This window comes from Mesocricetus auratus, unplaced genomic scaffold (assembly GCF_017639785.1).
Source record: "Mesocricetus auratus isolate SY011 unplaced genomic scaffold, BCM_Maur_2.0 Super-Scaffold_100004, whole genome shotgun sequence".
NCBI classification, from domain to species: Eukaryota; Metazoa; Chordata; class Mammalia; order Rodentia; family Cricetidae; genus Mesocricetus; species Mesocricetus auratus.
The window spans coordinates 97,844,868-97,867,828 of NW_024429189.1; the positions used below are offsets into that span (position 1 = coordinate 97,844,868).

A 22,961-nucleotide genomic window follows, 5' to 3' on the forward strand; every position below is an offset into this window, starting at 1 on the left:
GGTACGCATACTACGAACTCGAGGAAACACAAGTTCCTTTAGGATGATCATTGTTGTCTGGAGGAACCAGTGCTTCCTAAGCCCCTACGCACAGTTTCACCTGCAGAAGAGACCTGCCCATCTTCTTTCTCTGGTGAAGAATTCCCCAAAGCCCAAGCACTCTATTGCTCTAACCCCAGCAAGTTCCAGTGGGCCCTGTTGTGATGAATTCAGTACAATGTCACCCCTTCACTTCCTTCCCCTCGCTAGATGCCCTCATTTTGGCACCCATGGGCATGCTCCATTACATCAGGGACCTGTGTCCTATGCCACCTCAGGCCCAGCAATCTTTTCTAGCAGGCAGAATTGAAATTCTGTAACATGACTCCTCACACCTCCCAGGAATAGAATCACACAGGTCCTAACTAAGGTCCGTATTTTCCACAGATGCACTGTCATAGAGCTGAGGCCTGAGACAACCCCATCCAAGGGAGACTGATGGAGCGTTCTTGGTTTAATGTGTCTGTGTCAGAATTTGTGTCTTCCCATAAAGGACAGTCATATGCTGCACTGTGCTCAGCTTCCCACTTGTATCGCTTTAGCCCACAGCTACAGTGGCTATAGGGCCTACTAGATGTCACTAAAGAATTAGCCACTATTCCTGCTACTAGCAGCAGCAGCAAATGGTAAGTGCCCCCATTTACCCTACACCCTGCCTGTTCTGGGCTCTATGCCTAATACTTACTATATGTTAGTTCATTTAATCCTCATGTTGACCTTGTGAAAGAGACTCTATTATGGACTAAATTTATAGCTGGCTTGTAAGATAGCAGGAGGAAAGATCAGAGGAGACAATGATCCCTGAACCCCAGATACATGTCAGTGAACTCCAGCTGATTCGGTGTCTATCTGGAGCCAGGACCACATTCCAAGTGAGATTTTCACGCCAAAACATTCCTGCCCAATATGCCAAGATCTGTCATCTGCTCTAATAGTAAAATGACAGTCTATTAGTAATGTAGTCTCAGGGATGACATAACCATGTGACTATAATCTCTGTGTATGTACCCAAACTCAGAGCCCTCAGGCTGCGTGTGATGGGGTAAGGGATATAAACCTATAATTCCAGTTCTTAGGAAATCCATTGATTTGGCAGGCACTGGTTATGTGTTGAAAGGAGCTATTAACCTTGTGCCACGTTCAAGGGTTATGGTTAGGAAGACACAATGGATGCATTCAGCTACGAATCACAATGTGTGATATTGGACAGTAAGCTTTCATATTACTGGCTTTTTGTTTGGTGTTTTTGTTTTCTGTGTGTTTGTTTGTTTGGTTTTTTGTCTTTTTGAGACAGGGTTTCTCTATGTAATGGCTCTGGCCCTGCCTCTACCTCCCAGGTGCTAGGATTAAAATTAAAGGCACACCACCACCACCAAGCTGTTTTTTGTTTTTGTTTTTGTTTTGTTTTGTTTTTTGGCATTTTTGGTATTTTAAGACAGGGTCTCTTGGTGGTATACCATGCTCAAAATCATGGCACTCAGGAGGCTGAGGCATGAGAATAGCTGCAAGTTTAAGGCCAAGGCCCCATCTCAAAAATAATAAATCTGCAACAGCTGTGATGATAAATCTTCATTGTCAGCTTGGTTGGATTTAGAGTCAGCATGGGAGACAGTCTTCTGGGTGTGACTGGGAAGATGTTCCCAAGAGGTTTGCCACCATGACTTACTTCCCTGCCACGATGGGTTGTTCTCTCACTCAGACTGTGAGTCGGAATAAACCGTCCTTTCTGAGTTGCTTTTGTGTGAGACATTTGTCATAATACAATATACTAATATGGGATTACTAATTAGTAATACAAATAGCTAAATATGGGAGAGCTTACAAGAGAATAAGATCAAATGTTGGTAAAAACATAAAACAACTGGCACTTATAAAGTGAGAAGAATGTAAGTTGCTATAATGGTCTGAATGAATGTTCCTCTCCCAAAATTCACAGATTGAAACCCAGTACCAAAGTCATGGTATTAGGATGTGGACCTTTGGGATGTGACTAGATCATGGTGGCGCTAAACTTAAGAATGGATTTCATCCACTCCTAAAGAGGCTTGAAGGCCAGTGACATGGCTCAGTAGGTAAAGGGCACTTGCCACCAAGCCCAGTGACCTGACTTTGATCCCAGGACTCACATGATAGAGGGACAAAGCCATTTCCTCTTATCTTCACACATGTACATGGCACACTTGCACTGTGGCACACACACACACACACACACACACACACACACACAAGCACACTGTAATTAAAAAAAAAAAGGCATTGAGCTCTTCTGCCCTGATACCACATAAGGTCACAGGGGGAGGATATGGAATCTTGGATGCATAGAACAAGCTGAATTTGCTGGTGCCTGAATCTTGACTCCAATAATGCCAGAAATAAATTTCTGTTGTCTCTACCCTGTCTAGTTTAAGGTGCTTGTTGATAACAGTGCAAGTGGACTAAGACAGTTGATATGACCCTGTTGGAAAACTGGGCCTAACCTATGGCCCAGAAATTCCATTCCTTGGTATGCTTATCACAGAAGTAAAGACTTGATTTCTCCAAGAAGTGTAGAATGTTTCTAACCACCACATTATCCACAATAGCCCCAAACTGGATACAACCCCGAATGGCTAGCCACAGTAAAATGGAGTAATTGTTTGGATGACTGGCCCCCACAAAAAAGCTCATGGATCAAATTCTTGTTCTACAACTGGTGGGGACCTAGATGGAGGAAGAAGTCATTAGGGGCCTGCCCCTGGTTCCTGTATTGTTCCAGTCCCTCTACCCAAACCATCTTTCTGTCCACCATGAGGTTAAATGTCCTTCTCCATGCATTCCCACCACGATGACAGCGAGACAGTCTGCCTGTCCTAGGTAGGGCTACTATTGCTATGGTGAAACAGCATGACCAAAAGCAAGTTAAGGGGAAAGGGTTTCTTTGGCTTACACTTGCATCTCACTATCCATCACTGAAGGAAGTCACAGGAACTCAAACAGGGCAGGAACCTGGAGGCAGGAGCTGATGCAGAGACCAGGGAGTGCTGCTTACTGGCTTGCTCCTCATGGCTTGCTCTGCTTTGAGAGCTTAGAGACTTTTTGTTTGGTTTGGTTTATTTTTTCTTTTTCTTTTTTTCTTTTTTTGGTTTTGTTGTTGTTGTTGTTTTCCAGGCAGGGTTTCTCCCTCTGCAGACCAGGATGGCCTCAAACTCAGAGATCTGCCTGCCTCTGCCTCCTGAGTGCTGGGATTAAAGTCATGTGCCACGATGCCTGATGAGCCTGCTTTCATATAGAACCCAAGCCCAGGGGCGGCACCACCCACAATGGGCTGGGCCTTCTTCATCAATCCCTAATTAAGAAAATGCCCCAAGGCTTATGTGCAGCCTGATCTTATGGAGGGATTTTCTCAATTTAGGCTTCCTCCTCTCCGATAACTCCAGCTTGTGTAATGCTGACATGAAACTAACCCAGCACACTGCCTCAACACAGTCTGGAAATCAGTGGAGCCCAGGATTGTGGCCTGACATCTCTGAAACTTAGTTGAAGTAAGTAATTTCTCTCTATAAGTTGTTTAGACAAGTATTTTGTCATTGTTGTGAGAACATTAACAGTGACATTAATATTTAGCAATTAATATAAAAGAATTCGCCATTTTGCCATACGTATGTGCCTATAGCACATGTACATGCATCTTCCAGGTGTGATGGCTAGCAGGAATCAGTACACACAAAAGAGTAGGGTCTATCAGTTACCAAGTACAGAAACAAATGAAGTTGACCTCTAGGGGTAGGAGTCAGAATGGAGAGCCTAGGAAGGACAGAGCTGAGAAGGGGCATTCTGGGCACTGGTCTATTTCCTCATTGGTGTGCTGACTTTATAAGTGTGTCTTGTTTGTGTTCAGTTCCTGATGGGGAAGTAAAGACCAATTGAGAACAGAGAAGCCATTTAATCAGAGCCCAAGAGGTAGCCACTGTACTGGCTAGTTTTAAGTCAACTTGACCCAAACTGGAGTCATTTGGGAAGATGGAAGCTCAATGGAGAAAATGCCCCCACCAGATTAGCCTGTGCTGCATTTTGTTAATTAGTGATTGATGTAGGAGGGCCCAGCTCATGGCGAGTGGTGGAGGAAGATGTGGGGAGGCAGCCAGTAAGCAGCACTCTTCCGTCAGTTTGCCTCAGTTGGTGCCTCCGGGTTCCTTCCCTGCTTGAATTCCTGCCTTGACTTCTCTGGATGGTGGAGTATGGGCTCTAAAGTGAAACACACCCTTTCCTTCCCATGTTGCTTTTTGTTCATAGTGATAGAAACCCTAAGACAGTCTCTATATTTGGTGGAGACTCAAAAGCAGGCACTAGCTGGGAAATGTTAGGGGGAGGGAGATTAAGGTCCTGTCCTGGGAGGTCGTGGTATGGGGAATACAGAAGTGACAGCTCATGACTGGCTTTTTTGCTTGGTCCTGATCATAAGATGTGGAGAAGTGGTTGTTTGGAGGTTGGGAGCTGAAATCTCTAGCTCTGCATTGATCTCTGCAGAGGTTGAGTTTAACTCCCTTGGCTTCCCAGAATGCTCACTGCCAGGATTTTGTATCAGACTTCTACTGTCTGCTAGGAACAGTCACTTTCCATTTGCAGAGGGGCATGAGCATTGAGAAGGGCTGCTACACTGGACTTGATGGAACATTCCGTTTCCTCAAGCTCTTCACCCCTCCCTGAGGTCAGAGGTGCCTGCCTGTGCAGATGAGTCTATGACCAGCGGACTTTCCTAGCTACTTGGAGTCCACACTCACATCCTAAATGTTTCAAACAATAGAGGCAAATATCAATTACTCTACACCCATTGTTTCCTAAACTATCATATGAGGCGTCTGTGAATGAGGCAACCTGTACCTGAGCCTACCACCCGGCTGATATGGAACCTGAGTGCTAGTTCAGTTGTCATGCCCTTTACCGTAGCTTACAGCTCTTCCTCTTTAGGAAAGCTAATTTTAGGATTCTTGCTCAGACTATCCAAGCAGTGTCTTTGGAACTTTGCTAGACGATCCTATAAAAGATTCAATAGGATTCTATTTTCTATTTTTCTTTTAAATTGTCTTACCTGATTTCTTTTACAAAGCTTCCAGGTGCTTGTTCCTTATGCAGGAGTCTGATGTAAACAAATGACTAATTACAGTTACATCATCCTTCTACAGAACTCTGGTACATGGTCCAGCTAGTTGCACAATTGCAATCTTACGTTAACTCTCTATTATTAACATTATATGCTGTTAATCTTGTAAAATTTCTTCCCTCAATAACTGTCTGTTAATGTTCTCATTACCCACCGACTTATGTTTTGTATCTTTGTATCTGTTATGTTTTATTGTGGCCCTTTGGATGGACTCTTCTCTGAGGCACTTTGACTGCTGCTTGAACCAGGACGAGAGAGATCAGGGCCCCTAAAACCCTGAAAACAGTTTGGGTGACCTCTGAAGGGGGAGTCATGGGCCATAGGCCACTTACCTCATCATCATTTCTCCACTCTGGGCATTGTTTTTGAGACTCAGAACTAAAACATCTGTGTTGAAGCCTTCTTTGTGTCAATTAACCTTTCTGTTTCCCCAGCAATCAAACAAACAAAAATAACAACAACAACAACAACAAAACCAAAACAAACAAACAAAAAAAACCAAACCAAACCAAACAAAAAACCTTGGAGAAATCTCAGATCAACTAAACATCCTTCAGGACCAACTGGATTCTTTGGCTGTTTGCAGTACTCCATGACATGAAGTGACTTCTGCTGAGGATGGGCTCTGTGCCCTCCTCCAAGAATGATGGTGTTTCTGTACCAATAAATAAGTCCTAACTGGCTTGACATGGGGGGAGGGTCTTTGGTAGTTTGAATGCAATTGGCTCCCATAAGCTCATAGGGGGTGGCTCTATTTGGAGGTGTGGCTTTGTTGAAGGAAGTGTGTCCATGTGGGGATGGGCTTTGAGGTCTCATATATGCTCAAGCCATACCCAGTCTCAGTTTACTTCCTGTTGCCTGTAAATCAAGATGTAGAATTCTCAACTCCTTTTCTAGCACCATGTCTGCCTACAGGCTGCCATGTCCCACAATGATGGTAATAGACTAAACCTCTGAAATTGTAAGCCACAACAATTAAATGTTTTCCTCTATAAGAGTTGCTGTGGTCATGGTGTCTCTTCACAGAAGTAGAAACGCTAACTAAAACAGGATCTAAAGACAGAGGTGTGCAGAGCCAGACCAATCCAAGACTTTCTTAGATGAAAGGACAAAGGGGACTTTTAGTTTTGTGTCTGTGTCCATGAATGGTCTGGTCTGATGCTGGAGCCTGTGCCTTGGAAGAGTTGAGACTGCCATTCTTGGGGACCCAACTCATTCCCCTGGGCTGTATTATCAGTCCTAAGGCAGTTATGTCTGAAGTATCCTGTGTTTTCTTTGCCAACATTGTCTCTGCTAACCCTGCCCCCCATAAGAGGCTCTTCTTCTTCTTCTTCTTCTTCTTCTTCTTCTTCTTCTTCTTCTTCTTCTTCTTCTTCTTCTTCTTCCTCCTCCTCCTCCTCCTCCCCCCATCTCGAGTTTCTGCATATCCCTAGCTATAGACCAGGATGGCCTAAACTTACAGAGATCTGCCTGCCTTTGCCTCCCAAGTGTTGGGATCAAAAAATGTGCATCACCACACCCAGCGGTGTACATCTTAATAAACTTGCTTGGTATAAGAAAAGGTTTGTGAACAAGGCATGGTGGTGACTGTCTTGTACTCAGGAGGCACAGGCAGGCAGATCTCTGAGTTGGAGGACAGCCTGGACTATAGAGAGAGTTCTAGGACCACCAGGGTTACAATAGAGAAACCCTGTACCACATACCCTTCCCTGCTGTGGAACAACCTTTTTGTACACTGTGAAGATGTGTCCCTTTGATTGGTTTAATAAAAAGCTGAGCCTGGCAGTGGTGCACACCTTTAGTCCCAGCACTCAGGAGGCAGAGGCAGGCGGATCTCAGTGAGTTTGAGGTCAGCATGGTCTACAGAGTGAGTTTGGGGACTGTCAAGGCTATACACAGAGAAACTCTATCTTAGAACAAAGTGCTAAATGACCAGTAGCTAGGCAGGATTTCCAGGCACAGAAGGTGCTGGGAAGAAAAAGGGCCAAGTTGCCAGCCAGACACGGAGGAAGCGGTAAAGCAGGATGGACAGGATGTAGATGAGGTAAACGAACCTCAGGGAAGCACACAGATTAATAGAAATGGGTTAATTTAAGTTATAAGAGCTAGCTAAAAACAAGCTTAAACTATCAACTGAGCTTTCATAATTAATAATAAGTATCCATGTTTTGCTTTGGAAGCTGGCTGGCAGGACAGAGAAAGACTCACCATTACTTCCCCCCCCAAAAGAAAAGGTTTGTGCAAGACCTGCCGACCTCAATTTTTATTTTCTCTACCTTTTTCATCCTTTGGCACCTCCTCATCAGGACCCTGGCACTGAAGAATGGCTTGCTGGTCCAGATCACACTGGGACCAGACAAAAATTCAGCCACAAGTCTCTTCCTATGCACAGGCTTCGGTATCCTTCTACTCTGACGCCTCCCCCTTGATCCCTTTCCTCTATATTATTCCTGTACTTACATTTCACCCCATCTTTTAAATGTTTTACTTACTGGACCCCCCCATACCCACATAAGCTCTCCCGATGACTCTCATCCTGCAACAGCTCCATTTGCTCTGGTTGTTACTGATACATCTGCAAAAGGAACTTTCAGATGCTGTGCAGAACTCTGGCTACGAGGGACCTTCATCCCTTTCTTTTATCTCAGGCCACATACAATTCTTTACATTGGTCCGCTATTTTCTTCTGTTCCCTTCCTTCAGTGCTCGGTAGCTCCCGGATGCTTCTGCTGACTCATTTTGGTGCAACACTCTTGGCAATGGTTCTAGTCACTGTCACCCTCAACTAACCCTATCCCCCACTTCCTTTCATGGGCTCAATCTACCTCTCTCCTCCTTCTACTCCTCCCTCCAACTCTCGGACTAGCTCTCAGTTTTACTCTAACAATCATCTGCTTAAGTGACAAAGGACCTCCTCTACAACAACCTGGAAATAAGCCCCCTTAGACCACAGCCCTCCTCAGCAGGAAACAGTTAAAAGAATCTGCTCTCTTTGCAATGGTGAAGTGTTTCCTTTAAAATCTTTCTGGACCTTGCTTGATGATCTGCTGAGACAGCCCGTCGTGCCTCGAGCAGACAACTCCAGAAGGCTAAGTGCTGCAGTTCTTTCCCTCACCCCTATAAAGAGCCAAGCCATTCTTTTCCTCTGACAGACTGCTCATTTTCCCTCAGTAGAGTCTGCTCCCTGGCCATGTATCTTGCCTGTCTGTTGAAGATCAGACACCTCTATTTTTCTGCCCTCCATCTCTTGAAGCTGCCTCAGAAATCTAATATCCCTCCCCAACCTTTCTCCTTTTCTGCGGGTCTCCCTCTGTAGCCAAGGCTGGCCTGGGAACTCATTATGTATCACAGGCTAGCCTTGAACCTGCAGCAATTTTTCTGCCTTGATCTACTCAGTATTGGATTACAGGCATGAGCTATAACAATGGCTAGCTTGAGGTTTTTGTTTTTTGTAGTGAATAACAACTTCCACCACCAAACAAACAAAAACCAGAACACAGCAAAACAGAAACCCTGAGCTGGCTGTTGATGTAACTTAGTGTTATATGACAGTTTTCCCAGAACTAAACCATTTCCTCCTGGAAGAAGGAAGTTTTATGATATTCTGGAAGTAAACAAACTTGTCCAGGAAAGCTGAAATTTACAAGGTTCTATGAGGCTCAGCCCCAAAGCTGATGGAATCAGTAAACAGCTGTCAGGGCTGCTCAGGCCATCTGAGTAGCCAAGAGAAGACTCTCAAATCTCCTGAGCTTCTGTTCGGGGTACAGCTTTTGAGCGCCATCATCAGTGGGCTTTTTAATGATACTGCTGCATTTTAGCCATCTCTGATCTGTAAGTAATTATATCCATATTCCTGTGAGTTCAATAAAAACTCATTGGTCCACCAAGTTGAACTTCGATCTCTCATGGGTTTCCCTATCTGGGGAGAGTAGATATGTGCTGTATTTCCCCAGGAGAAGTTTCACACAATTGGTAGAATGCTTATCTAGCCCTCTATTTGATCCCCAATATAAAAAAGGTTTTTCCCCCCTCTATAAAAATAGTTAGTGTAAGAAAAGTGAGCCAGAGAAGCAGACAGACTTGATTTCAAGAGGCTGAGAGTGCTTTGCTGTAACAGTAGGAGGTCCCAACCTTTCCATGGGTTGAAGGTTGTGTTGTGCCCTGAGTCCAGACGCCCAAAGACCACCAAAAGACCAGATCCAATACAAAAGCAGAGTCTTTTTTATTATTCCAGCATGCTGGGGCTCACTACCTACCTACACAAAAGCAAAATGGCGATGACCCTGAGAGGGAGGTGGGGGTTTCTTTTAAGCCTTACTGAGGAGAGTATCTAAGGAAGTTAGGTAATTTTAAATATGATTGGCTTAAGCAAGTGGGAATATTAATGTTTTAATTGGCTGGGGCTAGTCTGGGGCTGGTCAGGGCTACAATTTTCTATTTTGGGGCAGACCTGGATAAGTCCCAGGCCATGTCTTTGGGCTGCTGTGGAGGCTGGCTCAGGCCTGGCCTGGCCTAGTACTGCATGTACCAGGCCTCCTACTTGCTGTTGGGGGTGTTGGAGATTGACAGTCCTTTATCCGTGGCTTTTTATCAGAAACTGCTTGTTCAGTCTCAGGAAACTGAAATTGAAGCTTGATCTCTGAGAGAAGACTGAGCAACCTGTTATGGCGCCTGCTCAGTCCTTTCAGGTGGAGCACATTTTGTGGTTTGACTGGGAGCAGGGTGGGTTGTTTTGATACCTGGGCATATTGTTTCTGTAAGTGGAACAGGTAGAGTATGCTGGGGCTACGCCATTCTTTGCCACTCAGAGCTGTTGTCCAGTATAGCCTGACTTAATTCCTCCTGACCCCAGATTATTACCCAACAGACCAACAAGGGCTCGTTTTTTCCTGAGCCTCCTTCGCCCCCTTTATGCCCATTAGCCAATTAAGTGAGATTGTAGAGTTGAGCTCCTACCAATGGGAAAAACGTTTTAATTGGCTTACAATTTCAATGGGTCAGAGTCCAGGATGGAGAGAAGGCATTTGTAGCATGAACTGTTGAGAGCTCACATCTCAAACACTGCAAGCAGGAAGCAAAGAGCACACTGGAAATGGTAGAAGTCTTTTGAAACCTTAAAGCTCATCCCTAGTGATATGCCTCCTCCAAGGTCACACCTCCTAATACTTCCCAAACATCTCTACCAACTGGGGACCAAGTATTAGAACATATGAGCCTATGGGGCTAATTCTTGTTCAAACCCATATATCCTTCAACTCATACATCATGAATTGCATGATGTTCCTCTTCCATGACTTACCGTTATAATGAAGGTTTTAGAATTGTTAGTTCATGGCCACTCCTGTGCAGGAATTCTGCCATTATTACTTCTAAAACTTGTTTGCTTATACTTACGAATGCCCACCCTGGCCAAATGCTGCTTGCCAGGGCTTTCAACCTGGGGGGCAGGAACTGAGACCTCTTCTCCTTTGCACTCTTATGCTCTTTATGGGGTAGGAATATTCTACTCAAAGACAAGCTCCTGGATCCTAGAGGGTGTGGTAGGGTGGGCTGTCATCTGCATCCTAGGATAGCTTAGTAATTCCCTTCATTGCCAGATTTTTTTTTTCGAGACAGGGTTTCCCTGTGAGGCTTTGGAGCCTGTACTAGAACTAGCTCTTGTAGACCAGGCTGGTCTCCAACTCACAGAGGTCCTCCTGCCTCTGCCAGGTCCTGAGTGCTGGAATTAAAGAAGTGCACCACACTACTTTGTGTTATTTTTGTCCTAACTAGAGTTTCTATTGCTGTGATAAAAGACCATATTCAAAAATAAGTCTGGGAGGAAAGAGTTCATTTTTTTCTTACAACTCTCGGGTCCCACTCCATCACAGAGGGAAGTCAGGATAGGAACTCAAGACAGGAACCTAGAGTCAGGAAGTCAGAAGCCATGAAGGAGTGCTGCTTACTGGCTTTCTCCTTACGTCTTTCTCAGTCAGTATTCTTCCTTTTTTAACTTGTTGATTTTTTAAAAATACTTTTATTATTTTTAGTTATGTAGGCAGGTATGTGCACATGAGTGCAGGTGTCCTTGAACACATCAGATTTCCTGGGAAATGAAGTTATATAATGGTTGTGAGCCATCTGATATGGGTGCTCAAACTGAACCCAGGTCCTCTGGAAGAGTATCAAGTGCTCTTAACCACTAAATCTTCTCTTTAGGCCCTCATCCAGATTTCTTTACCACCTACCCAGAGATGGCAACACCCCCAGTGGATTGGGCTCCCCTGCATCAGTCATTAATCAAGAAAATACTCAAACACTTGCACAAGTAGAGGCATTTTCTTAATTGAGGTTCCTGTTCCCAAATAGTTGAAGTTTGTATCAAGTTGACAAAAACAAAACAAATTAAAACAACTAAGACATAACCACATGGGTAATATATGAATACATGTAAAATTCTGAGTTTGTCAACTTTCAGTAGAAATGCAGGTCCCTTGGGAAACTTGTTAAAATGCAGATTCTAACTTGCTGATTCTAACTTGGATAGGGACTGAGACTGTCTTTCTGAAAAGCCTTTTTTTTAAATTAAGGCAAAGAACAATGATTAAAATGTATGTCCTTTATCCCACTGAATTTGGATATATCTCTTATGGCACTCCATGATGTGATCTTGTTAAGCTTGGTTGAATCGGGTTTAGTTTCTGACAACAAATGACATGACAATACAAATAATACTACCTAAACCATTAAGGAAATGGAGAACAGAGCAAAACAGAACCTGAATCCTTCTGGCCACGTGACATCAGGAATTGATGAATCAGCATTTCCCTCAGCAATCTAATACCATTCCTAACACCCATATTGAGGTTACATTGGTCAGCTTTTCATTACAATAATGCAATCTTGAGACAATTATAAAGAAAAACAGTTTATTGGGCTCATGGCATTGGAGATTCCAGTCCATGATCAAGTGGCCACCATTGCTTTGGACCTCTGTTCAGATGGCACAGTTATGTGTCAGAGGTCCTACCTCCTGTTTGTCCCTAGTATCTCCTCCCCAGTGTGGTCAACATTGTCAGCTTGATTTGGTTGAGAGCTGCTGTAAAGCACCCTTATGTTAGTAAAACACCTGACCAAAGAAACTTAAAAAGTGGGCTCATTTTGGCTTACAGTTTGAGAGTGAGTGTCAAGGAAGCATGGTGGTGTAAGTGTGAAGTGACTGGCCACATTGCGTTTATAGTCAGGAGGAAGGGATAAAAGCTGGTGCTGTTAGATTTCACCCATGTATTCAGTCAGGATTCCAGTGCATGGGCTAGCACCACCCACATTCAGTACCCAGCTTTCCTTCTCAGTTAAACCTTTCTGGAAACACTTTAATAGGTAATGCCTGAGGTGTGTTTCCTAGTTATTTAAACCTATGTGAGCTGACAATGATTATCAGCCATCAGTTTGTATGGGTATGTCTTAGGGCTTCTATTGCTGTGAAGAGACACCATGACCACACCAACTCTTATAAAGAAAAACATTTAATTGGGGTGGCTTGCAGTTTCAGAGCTTTAGTCAATTATCATCTTGATGGGACATGGCAGCATGTAGGCAGACATGATACTAGAGAAGGAGCTGAGAGTTCTACATCTTGATCCGTAGGCAAAAGGAAGTGAATTGAGATACTGGGTGTGACTTGAACATATGAGACCACAAAGCCCACCTCCACAGTGACACACTTCCTCCAACGAGGCCACACCTACTCCAACAAAGCCACACCTCCCAATAATGCCATTCCCTGTGAGATTACGGTGGCCAATTATGCTCAACAACCTATTGGAGTTGACAATGAAGATTAGCCACCAGTTTGTATGGATGCTTCCTTCTTGTAAACCACTAATTTACCACAGCAGTGAGAAGCTATCTAACACAGCAGGCACAAGTCTTTAACACCTCTGTCTTTATGGGATGCTCAAACCTGTAGATACCACAGTATTGGAAATTAAGCCAACTTCCCCCTTCAAAAAACAAAACAAAAAAACCAAAATACTAGTCAGTACCTCATAGTTATTATGGGTTATGATTTCAGGTGCAGAAGGCGCCCTTGACTGTATCAATTCCTATCAGACAAACAGTGGTGTGAGCAAGACAGGAAGGCAGACATGAGGAAGGGTTCCACTTATAGTCTCAGCTTGACTCCATCTGTTAAAGGTCTCACAGCCTCCTAGAACTGTCACCCTAGAGGCCAAGCTTCTAATACAGGAATCTTTGGGGGGAACAAACTACATCCTAACCATAGTAATTTTCTGTATACAGAGAGGAGGGAGTATGGAAACTGGACTTCTCTGAACATAACACATATGCTGATTTTATTTTGGAAATAATGTTACTCTCCTATATAATTATAAAGCTAAATTTAAATAGTTTGCTTCTTTACATACTATTCGTTAATTTACTTATTGAAAGAGGAGCTCATGTATAAAGCTGGCCTTCAGTTCACCACATAGTGGAGGATGACACTGAACTTCTCAGCCTCTTGCCTTTGTCTCTCAAGTACTGGGATTACAGAAGTGTTCCATTGTGTCTGATGTATGTGGTGCTGGAGACATAGCCCAGGGCTTTAGGCATGCTAGGCAAGCATGCCTCCAACTGCACTGCATCCCCAGAACTAAACTTAAACATTAAATCCTAATCAAACTGAATTGAGTTGAAATGGAAAACAATTTTGTGTTACTCTCCATGAAGAGAAATTAATTCAAGTGACTTTCAAATGTAACAATCCTTTTTGTGGTATGTCCTAAGGACACAAAGAACTGCAAATAATATTAGTATTTTAATTCTGAAACTACTATCTATTTATTGGTAAATCAGATAAGTACTAATGTTGCTAGAACTTGAAGTTTAGGGAGAGATAAAAGAGGAAATATAAGTAAGATATATTGAATGTCAGCAACTATAAAAAAAATGGAAAATATTAGCATATGTTCAGGATGTGTTTTTCTATTCAAAAATGGAGTTTGGGGCTTGCAAGATGGCCTAGTCAGTAAAGTACCTGCCATGCAGGCAACAGGAGCTGAGCTCAGATCTCTAGAACACCCAGAAAAAGCAGGACATGGTGCTGTGTCTGTATCTCCTGCCTTGAGGATGAAGTGGAGACAGGTGGATCTCTGACACTCATTGGCTGGTCAGCCAAACTGAATCAGTGAGCTTCAGGTTCAGTGAGAGACTCTGTCTCTAACAACAAAAAATGTGGAGTTCATCCAAGGTCTATCTCAGCCTCCTCTCCTCCCACATACATGCTTACACACATTTCTATTTATAGAGGGACCTAGAAATGATGAGAAACCCAGTATAAAAATAATAATAATAATTTATTTTCCATTGCTGTGATAAAACAGTGGGACCAAGGAAACTTATGGAGAGAAGGGTTTATTTGGACTTTTAGTTCCAGAAAGATAAGGGTCTTTAGGCTTCTGTTTACCCAAACCAAAATCCTTCTGCTTAGGACATTGTCCTCAGCACTGTTGTTTTGGAGGATGCTGCTTTGGTTTTAACAGTAACTAAGACAATATAATCTTTTAAAAAGTTATTTATTTTTCTTTGACAATATTATCTTTTACTCATTCTACAATGACACTCTAATTCAGCTGCAAGATAACTCAGTGGAAATCAGAGGTTTGTCTTCCTATTATAAGAGAGACGGGGAGCCGGGCGATGGTGGCACATGTCTTTAATCCCAGCACTCGGGAGGCAGAGGCAGGCAGATCCCTGTGAGTTCGAGGCCAGCCTGGTCTATAAAGAGTTAGTTCCAGGACAGCCTCCAAAGCCACAGAGAAACCCTGTCTCGAAAAACCAAAAAAAAAAAAAAAAAAAAAAGAGAGCGAGATGGGAATGTGACTCCTTGGAAGCCCTGGGCAGACTTTGGGCTCTATGTGCTTCTAAGAGTTCTCTTTCCTGATGGTTTTGTGTGATACCAATCCATATTGAAAACGGATGGCCTGTTTAGTAACAGGATATTGCATAGATAATGGAGTATGACCTCCCAGCCTATGTCATAAAAGACACTGCCACCTCTATTTTCTCACGGAACACCACTCTGGAGAAAGCCAGCTGCTATGTTGTGAGGACGCTTCAGCTATCCTAGACAGGCCCACATTTGAGCTTCCCGCTAATCACCCTGCCAGTCTCATGATATCGAGGCACAATCCTCCAGCCCTTTTTCATTGACAGTACTTATTCATTCATTCTTTCTTTTTTTTTTTTATGAGAGGGTTTCTCTGTATTGTTTTGGAGGCTGTCGGTCCAGCCTGGCCTCGAACTCACAGAGATCCGCCTGCCTCTGCCTCCCGAGTGCTGGGATTATAGGCGTGTGCCACCACCGCCCGGCTTATTCATTCTTTCTTAATTTTATGCATATGAGTGTTTTGCCTGCACGTCTTTCTGTGTGCCTGATGCCTGCAGAGGTCAGAAGAATGTTCGATCCTCTGGAATTAGAATTATGGATATTTGTGAGTTGCCATGTAGGTAGGTACTAGATACTGAACCCTGTTCCTCTGCAAGACCAACAAATATTCTTAACCACTGAGCTACTGTTCAGTGATTAAGAGCACTAGCTATTCTTGCAGAGGGCCGGCCAGGGATAGGTTCCTGGACTCTCTGGTGAATCCCTCGATCTTTTCTGCCCTCAGCGAGCTTTAGGCACGTACCTGGGGCACAGGCAAACATACATGTATGCAAAAAAGCTCAAACACAAACCAACCCAACTTCCTGGCCTTCACACCGCCTCCTTCAGACAGGAGGTAAGTAAAGGATTTAGAATCCACCTCCTCCCACCAGTTGCCATGGAGACCAACCCAGGTCTTTTCATTCCTTCTGGTACCCGGAATGAAGGGTAGTAGCCCAAACACAAAGGAAGAGACGGGTGCCTGTACAGTACGGATGGTTTGGGGCCCCTTCCGAGCTACAGAACCAGACCCAGAGACAAAAGTTAAGGTTAGTCACGGCTCAAAGTCCTTCCTTCTGCTAAACTGGCTACTAATGGCTTCGGGGGCTCTAATGGGCTGAAGGAAGGCATGACTCACGAGCGCCAGCACTCGGCAGCGAGGAGAGACTAGGCAACGTCCCGGGAGAGTTCTAGGGAAAAAGGGAGTTGACTGGCCACCCCTCTCGTGTTTGTACAAGAGGGGGCGCCCCTCGCTCGACTCCTCCGTGCGCCGCCGCCATCACTCACTGCCCGCTCGGCTCCGTTGTCCTGAATGCCTGTCATTGGGTGGCAGCGCGGTCCCTTCGGCTCGAGTCACAGAGCCGATTGGACGAGAGGCCTGTCACTCGCCTACACTCAGCTCGGATTGGCTCGCTGCACGTTGGCGCAACGGAAGAGGCGGCAGCCCGCATGCGCCTGCGCTCAGCGGGCTGCGCGAAGACGGCGAGGCGGCGCTGGGGGGCTGGCTCGGGCGGCAACGGTGGCTGCTGCGGATGGGAGCGGGCCGGCTCGGTGCGCCTATGGAGCGCCAGGGCAGGGATGCCGCCACCTCAGCCGCAGCCGGCGAGTCGGTGTCCGTGGACGCCGAAGCGCGGAGGCGGGAACCGCTCAGGCGCCGGGCGAGTAGCGCGGTGCCTCCGGGGTCCGGGGCGGCGGAGGGCGTGAGACGAGAGCGGCCTGGCTCCCTCAGCGGCACCGCCTCGGCCGCCCGCCCGCGCGGCGAGGGCCTCCGGAAGAGGCGGCCGCGTAAGTGCCCCAGCTGGTCGTCGTTGTTGCGCGCGAGCGCTGCCCGCGCGGGGAGTCCCCGCCACTTCCTTCCTCCCCGCCTCCTGGGGCGTTCTTTTCCTGAGAATGCCTCGGTTTTATTCTTAAGAAGGCGCCTCCTCTCCCAGACCCTTTGGGTTTCCTACCGCGTTCACCAATTAAGCCTTTTATTTGGCGATTTCGAGCTCACTGGATAACTTTCCCCGTGAGGCGCCACGGGCCTAACATTCGAGTCTGGGCTTGGTACGCCTCTTGCTTGCTTGTCTTCCCGAGACAATTCAGGTCATCTCGCCCCCAGAGGTTTCCCCCATTTTCCTTCCAGTTCGCGGGAATTCTGGTTCCAGCTGTAGCATTTTGTGCATTACGACCTTTTCTTTGGAGGGGTGTCGACCTGCTCCTCAGTTTTGCCTAGGGAGTTACTCTTTACAGAGAATCGGTTTCTCACTTTATTACTAATTTGTATTTCTTACCTTGTGTATTTTCTCCCCTTTAAGACTTGTCTAGCAGCTATTATTGCTCAAAGTGTCAATTGCCCTGCTACTGTGCATAGGAACTTTGCATCATACTGTGCATTACACGTGGTTAAGACTTGGTTGTCAGCTTACTATATGAGGAAGCTAAATGATTAATGCAGGCTGTGAGAGTTATGGAACGTGGCCTGGTGTGTGAAGCCTGTGTTGGGTAGTCTGTGCCCAGCCCAACTAACTGCCCAATTGCCTTTATCGGTGATTTGAGTGGTTGGCTGTAGCTCTGGTTTGTCATGGAAAGATATATGTATGTATGTATATATATTGTCTTTTCTCGTGTTGCAAGAGATTTCATAATACAGGCTGCTTGAGAGTCGAAGGGATCTGAAGTTTAAGACCCTGTCCTAAAAAGAAAAAAGGAAGCCACTTTTTAATGTATTTTGGTGTGTGAATGTGTGTGGGTGAGTGTGCATGTGCGTGCGTGCGTGCGTGCGTGCGTGCGTGTGTGTGTGTGTGTGTGTGTGTGTGTGTAGATCAGAGAACAACTTTCCCTATTCTTGGGGATGGAGGGCAGTCTTCCACTGAGCCATCTCACTGACCCTGATGTGTCTGGTTTTTGTTTCATTGTTATTTTGTTTGCTTGCACATCTGTGTGAGGGTGTCACATCACTTAGAGCTGGATTGCAGACGGGTGTGAGCTGCCATGTGGGTGCTAGAAATTGAACGGTCCTCTGGAAGAGCAGCCAGGTGTGCTTCCCTCTGAGCCATCTCTGCGGCCTGTTTGTTTTTAATTGAAGACAGGAGTTGCAGTGTAGCCAAGTTGGTCTCCTATCCAGGACAACCCTGCTTTAGCCTCCTTAGTGCTGGGATTAGAAATGCACCACCACCACTCACTCCCCTCTTAGGCTTTCATCCTCTTTCTTCCATGAGTCAGTTTGAGCACAGGGCTTTGTACATGTGGTACATGTTTTGTCACTGTCCGGTATATAATATCCCTGGTTCAAGCAACTGTTTTGTTGTTTTGAGACAATCTCATATAGTCCAGATGGCCTTGAACTCTTGATTCTCTTGTCTACATCCCAAATTCTGAGATTACAGGCCTGTGCACCAAGCACCTGATTTTTTGTTTGTTTTTCAAAACAGGGTTTCTCTGTATTGGTTTGGAGCTTGTCCTGGAACTCGCTCTGTAGACCAGGCTGGCATGGAACTCACAGAGATCCACCTGCCAGAGCTTCCAGAGTGCTGGGATTAAAGGAATGTGCCACCAATGTCTGACTAAGTACCTGATTTTTTTTTTTTTTGGTTTTACGAGACAGGGTTTTTCTGTATTGTTTTGGAGGCTGTCGGTCCAGCCCGGCCTCGAACTCACAGAGATCTCCCTGCCTCTGCATCCCGAGTGCTGGGATTAAAGGTGTGCTCCACCACTGCCTGGCAAGTACCTGATTTTTAAGCAACACAAAAACATTAGTTCTACCAGGTGGTGGTGGTGCACACCTTTGATTACAGTTCTTGATTCCAGTATGATCTGAGTTCAAGGCCAGCCTGGTCTCCAGAGTGAGTTTCAGGGCCACCAAAGCTACACAGAGAAATCCTGTCTCAAAAACAGGAAAAAAATATAGTTCCTTTATGGGCCTGTTTTGTATTACATTATTTGACATGATTGTTGATTTTAGAGGTTTAACATTCGATGATTAGCCATATGTAGATAGTTGTTTGTGGCCACTGGTCACAGTATTTGGAATATTAGTTTTAATTAGTTTTGTGGGTCCAGCTCAGTTGAGCCTTCTGAGTGCCTGTAAGATATGTGGTGGTAGTCTGTTTCACTATCAGAGAAATGGTGCTCAGTGACAAGTATCTACTCTGGTGGAATATAAATGCAATTTAGGAATTTTAACCTTTGTGCTTCTGCTCATATCTACTCTTTTACTGAATTGTTTGTTTTGCTAGTTTTTTGTTTTTCATTGCTTTAGGCCAAACACAAACATGATCTTCTGTGTTCAAGCTGTCTTAAGGGGAAAAATTGTGACTACTAAGTACTGATCATAAAAAAGACCTACAGGGCTGGGGAGGTGGCTTGGTCAGTAAATTGGTTGCTTCAGAAGTATGAGGATCCAAGTTCAAATCACCAGAGCCCAGGCAAAAAATGGTATGCTGTCATGTGCCTGTAAATACAGTCATGGCCATGTAGGCAGATCCCTAGAAGTTTACTGGCTAGTTGCCTAGCCTACTTGGCAAAGTTTCAGGCCAATGAGAGTCACTGCCTCAAAAAGTAGAAGGCACCTGAGGAGCTACACCCATGCACATGCTTGAACTTCAGTTTGTACTTGTACATTCTCATATATGAATGTTATAGAGAGTTAGAGCAGATTTCGGGTTCCAATTCAGTGGTTGTAATAAGAATTGGAAAGGTGGTGGTTCACATCTTTAATCCCAGCACTTGGGAGGCAGAGGCAGACATCACTGAGTTCAAAGGCCAGTCTGGTCTACAGAATGAGTTCCAGGACAGGTATACAGAGAGACCCTGTCTCAAAACAAAGTCTGAAGAGGTGTTGAAGAAGCTGCCTTAATGAGATGTGGTGACTCATGGTTTTAATCTGACTGAGCAGTTGGGAGGTAGAGGCAGGTGGATCCTTGTATTCAAAGACTGGCCTGGTCTATAGATTGGGTGCCAGGACAGGCAGGGTTATGTAGAGAAACACTGTCTCAAAAAGGAAAAAAAAAAAGTTGCCTTATAAACAAGTCATTGAGCTCCGAAGGATTCAAAGACAATTGGGAAAACATATGTGTATGTTAAAGTGGTTGGGCTGCACCGGGTGTTGGTGGCGCACGCCTTTAATCCCAGCACTCGGGAGGCAGAGGCAGGCGGATCTCTGTGAGTTCGAGGCCAGCCTGGTCTACAAGAGCTAGTTCCAGAACAGCCTCCAAAGCCACAGAGAAACCCTGTCTCGAAAAACCAAAAAAAAAAAAAAAAAAAAAAAAAAGTGTTGGGCTGTATATGTTGTATTAAATTGGCCTCAGAAGTTTTTGAAGGTACTAGACACACAAAAGTTGGGCTTATTTATTTTTTGGGGACCGCGTTTCTTGTTTCCCAAGCTGATCCTTAGTTGTATAGCAGAAGATGACCTTGGACTTGATCCTCTTTACCTCCAGAAGGCTGAGATTACAGGTTTTTGTTACTATGTTTGCTTTATCTGGTGCTGGGGATTGAACCCAGGACTTTCTGAATGTTAGGCAAGCACTCTGCTCACGGAGCTACATCCCTTACCTTTTTTCCCCAAGTATAAACAAACCACAGGTGTTTACTTACTTTTTTGTTTTTGTTTTTGTTTTTATGAGACAGGGTTTCTCTGTATTGCTTTGAAGGCTTACTTATTTTTATACTTATTTATTTTGGTGTGTATGTATCTGTATGTGTGCAAGTGAAGACACATATGGAGAGTTCAGAGGACAACCTGTAGGAATTGGTTTGCTCCTGTTTGGTCAGTCTTGGGGATTGAACTCAGGTGGTCAGGTTTGGAAGCAGGTGTCTGTACCCACTAAGCTATCCTGTCAGCCTATTTACTTTTTTAATACGGTATCTGATATTGGCCATATTCCTTTTCTTTGCTTTCTCTGATTGTCAGATAAATCATGATAAACTAGTTCAGATAATGAACCTGCTGAAGAAACGGGTTTTTTGTTATTGTTGGTCTCAGGTATAGCAAAGACAGGAGAATTGGCTAGAAGCAGAATCAGAGTCCCTGTATCAATAAAGTGGACGAAGAGAACTGACTCCTGAAAAGCTGTTCTGTGACCTCAATACACATACTGTTGGCACAAGAGAATAAGATTTTAAAAAGAAAATATGAAGACTGGGGCCATAATGCAGGAATCTCTGATCTCAGGATTGTATAAACCAGGTGTGATGGCACCTGTATCATTCCAGCACTAAGAGGACAAGGCAGGAGGATAAAATCATTTTTGGTTATACAGTGAATTCAAGACTTGTCTGGAATATATGAGATTCTGTCTCAAAAAAAAAAAGAAATATGGGGTAAAGATGTAACTTGGTAGAGTTGTAGCTTGGCAAATATTTGGCAATTTTAGCATTGCTTTAAATAGGGAAAAATGATGGCAGCAAGATGCTAATGATAGGTATGTAACTACCAATTTTTTTTTTTTTTTGGTTTTATGAGACAGGGTTTCTCTGTATTGTTTTGGAGGCTGTTGGTCCAGCCTGGCCTCGAATTCACAGAGATCCGCTTGCCTCTGCCGAGTGCTGGGATTAAAGGTGTGCTCCACCACTGCCCGGCCAACTACCAATTTTTTTTAAAATAGTTTTCATTTTATGTGCATTGGTGTTTTGCCTACATGCATGTCTGTGTGAGGGTATCAGATCTTGGAGTTATAGACAGTTGTGATCTGCTGTGTGGGTGCTGGGGATCGAAATTGGGTACACTGGGTGAGCAGTCAGTATTCCCAGCCACTGAGCCATCTCTCTAGCCCCATAGATACCAATTTCTAGGTGTTTGTTAGACACTGGGCCCCAGGCATTTTACTTAGGTCTCATCTGATGAGGTAAGGGTTTTGTGTGAGTGTGTGTGTGTGTGTGTGTGGTGCGTGTATTGAGAATTAGGGTACATGTGCCCATCTGATGTATATATGGTCCTGAACAGGGCATAAGGTATCTTCTGTTGTGTGATTCCTTGAGTCAATGTCTCTTACTAACAGGAAGCTTTCCCCCTATCAGTAAGAGATAGCCTATCAGCAAGGATGGCTAGCTAGTGAATTCTTGGGATCCACTCCATCCCCCCTCATATTGAGGTTACATGCATGCACAGCTGTGCTGGTTTTTCTTTTCTTTCTTTTTGAATCTAAGGACTTGTGCTTGCAGAGTGTAAGTCTTTATTCACTGAGCCATCTCCCTTTGAGTTTTCAGGTGGAAAAATAGGCTTAGTGAAACTGAAAAACTGTTTGATATAATAATGACAGTAAAACACCTTTTTGGCAATGTATATACAATAAAGTGTGTAAGAAGTATGGGAACACTGGTGTCAGAGTCCCCTTTGGTATTGTGAAGGAAAAGCGCTTTCTTTAAAGATGGCTCCTTGTATGATGTAGCACATGAGGAAGTTCTTTGGAAATTGGTGATTTCTGGACTCATTGCCACTAATGGGATAGCCTTAAATTTCGTTTGTCTAGAAAACAAAGCTTTTTGTAGCTTGTTGATACTAATTTACAAAAGAGGTTCCTTGGCTTTTGGGGAACATTGGCGTTGATCAATTGGAGCTGGTGTGTTTTCAGTATTCTAAGGTTTTTTGGAAACCAAAAGGACCTACCCCCTTTCCTAGTGATAAAGATTTTTAGTGCTTTTGATTTTCATGTTTTTTTCCTTCCTCATTGTGAACTACTTAAAAATCTTTTGTGTATGTGCATGTACACATGGGTGCAGGCATGTGTGGGCCATGGTAAGAGGACAGTCTTGAGTATGGGTCCTTGTCTTCCATTTTGGTTGAGACAGGTTCCCTTTGTTTGCTAACTGGCCTATTAATTTTGGGGGATTCTCCTGTCCCCACCTCTCACTTATAGTTAGGAATGCTGGAATTGCAGATGGAACTGGGGTGCT

The 22,961-nt window shown here is 44.5% G+C and overlaps 1 protein-coding gene and 1 long non-coding RNA gene across 8 annotated transcripts in view; both read left to right on the plus strand.

Moving 5' to 3' along the window:
- The first annotated feature begins 387 nt into the window (after nt 1-387).
- LOC121140528 lies at nt 388-6,174 on the plus strand. The gene is made up of 3 exons (XR_005877419.1): nt 388-665; nt 3,431-3,560; nt 5,614-6,174. It is a non-coding gene; the product is annotated as an uncharacterized LOC121140528 (long non-coding RNA).
- A 9,942-nt stretch (nt 6,175-16,116) lies between these two features.
- Pank2 (pantothenate kinase 2) overlaps nt 16,117-22,961 on the plus strand; it is a 43,743-nt gene continuing 36,898 nt past the window's right edge. For 2 of the 7 annotated variants that reach the window (XM_040746326.1, XM_040746328.1), the window contains exon 1: nt 16,117-16,135. Coding sequence is in view for 4 of the 7 variants with exons in the window: in XM_040746325.1 (XP_040602259.1) it covers nt 16,619-16,871 (253 nt within the window). In the remaining 3 variants the exon portion in view is untranslated. Of the gene's footprint in view, nt 16,136-16,540; nt 16,872-16,999; nt 17,133-22,961 lie in introns of those variants that run through there. The other 5 variants (XM_040746322.1, XM_040746323.1, XM_040746325.1 and 2 more) reach the window with 4 other exon arrangements.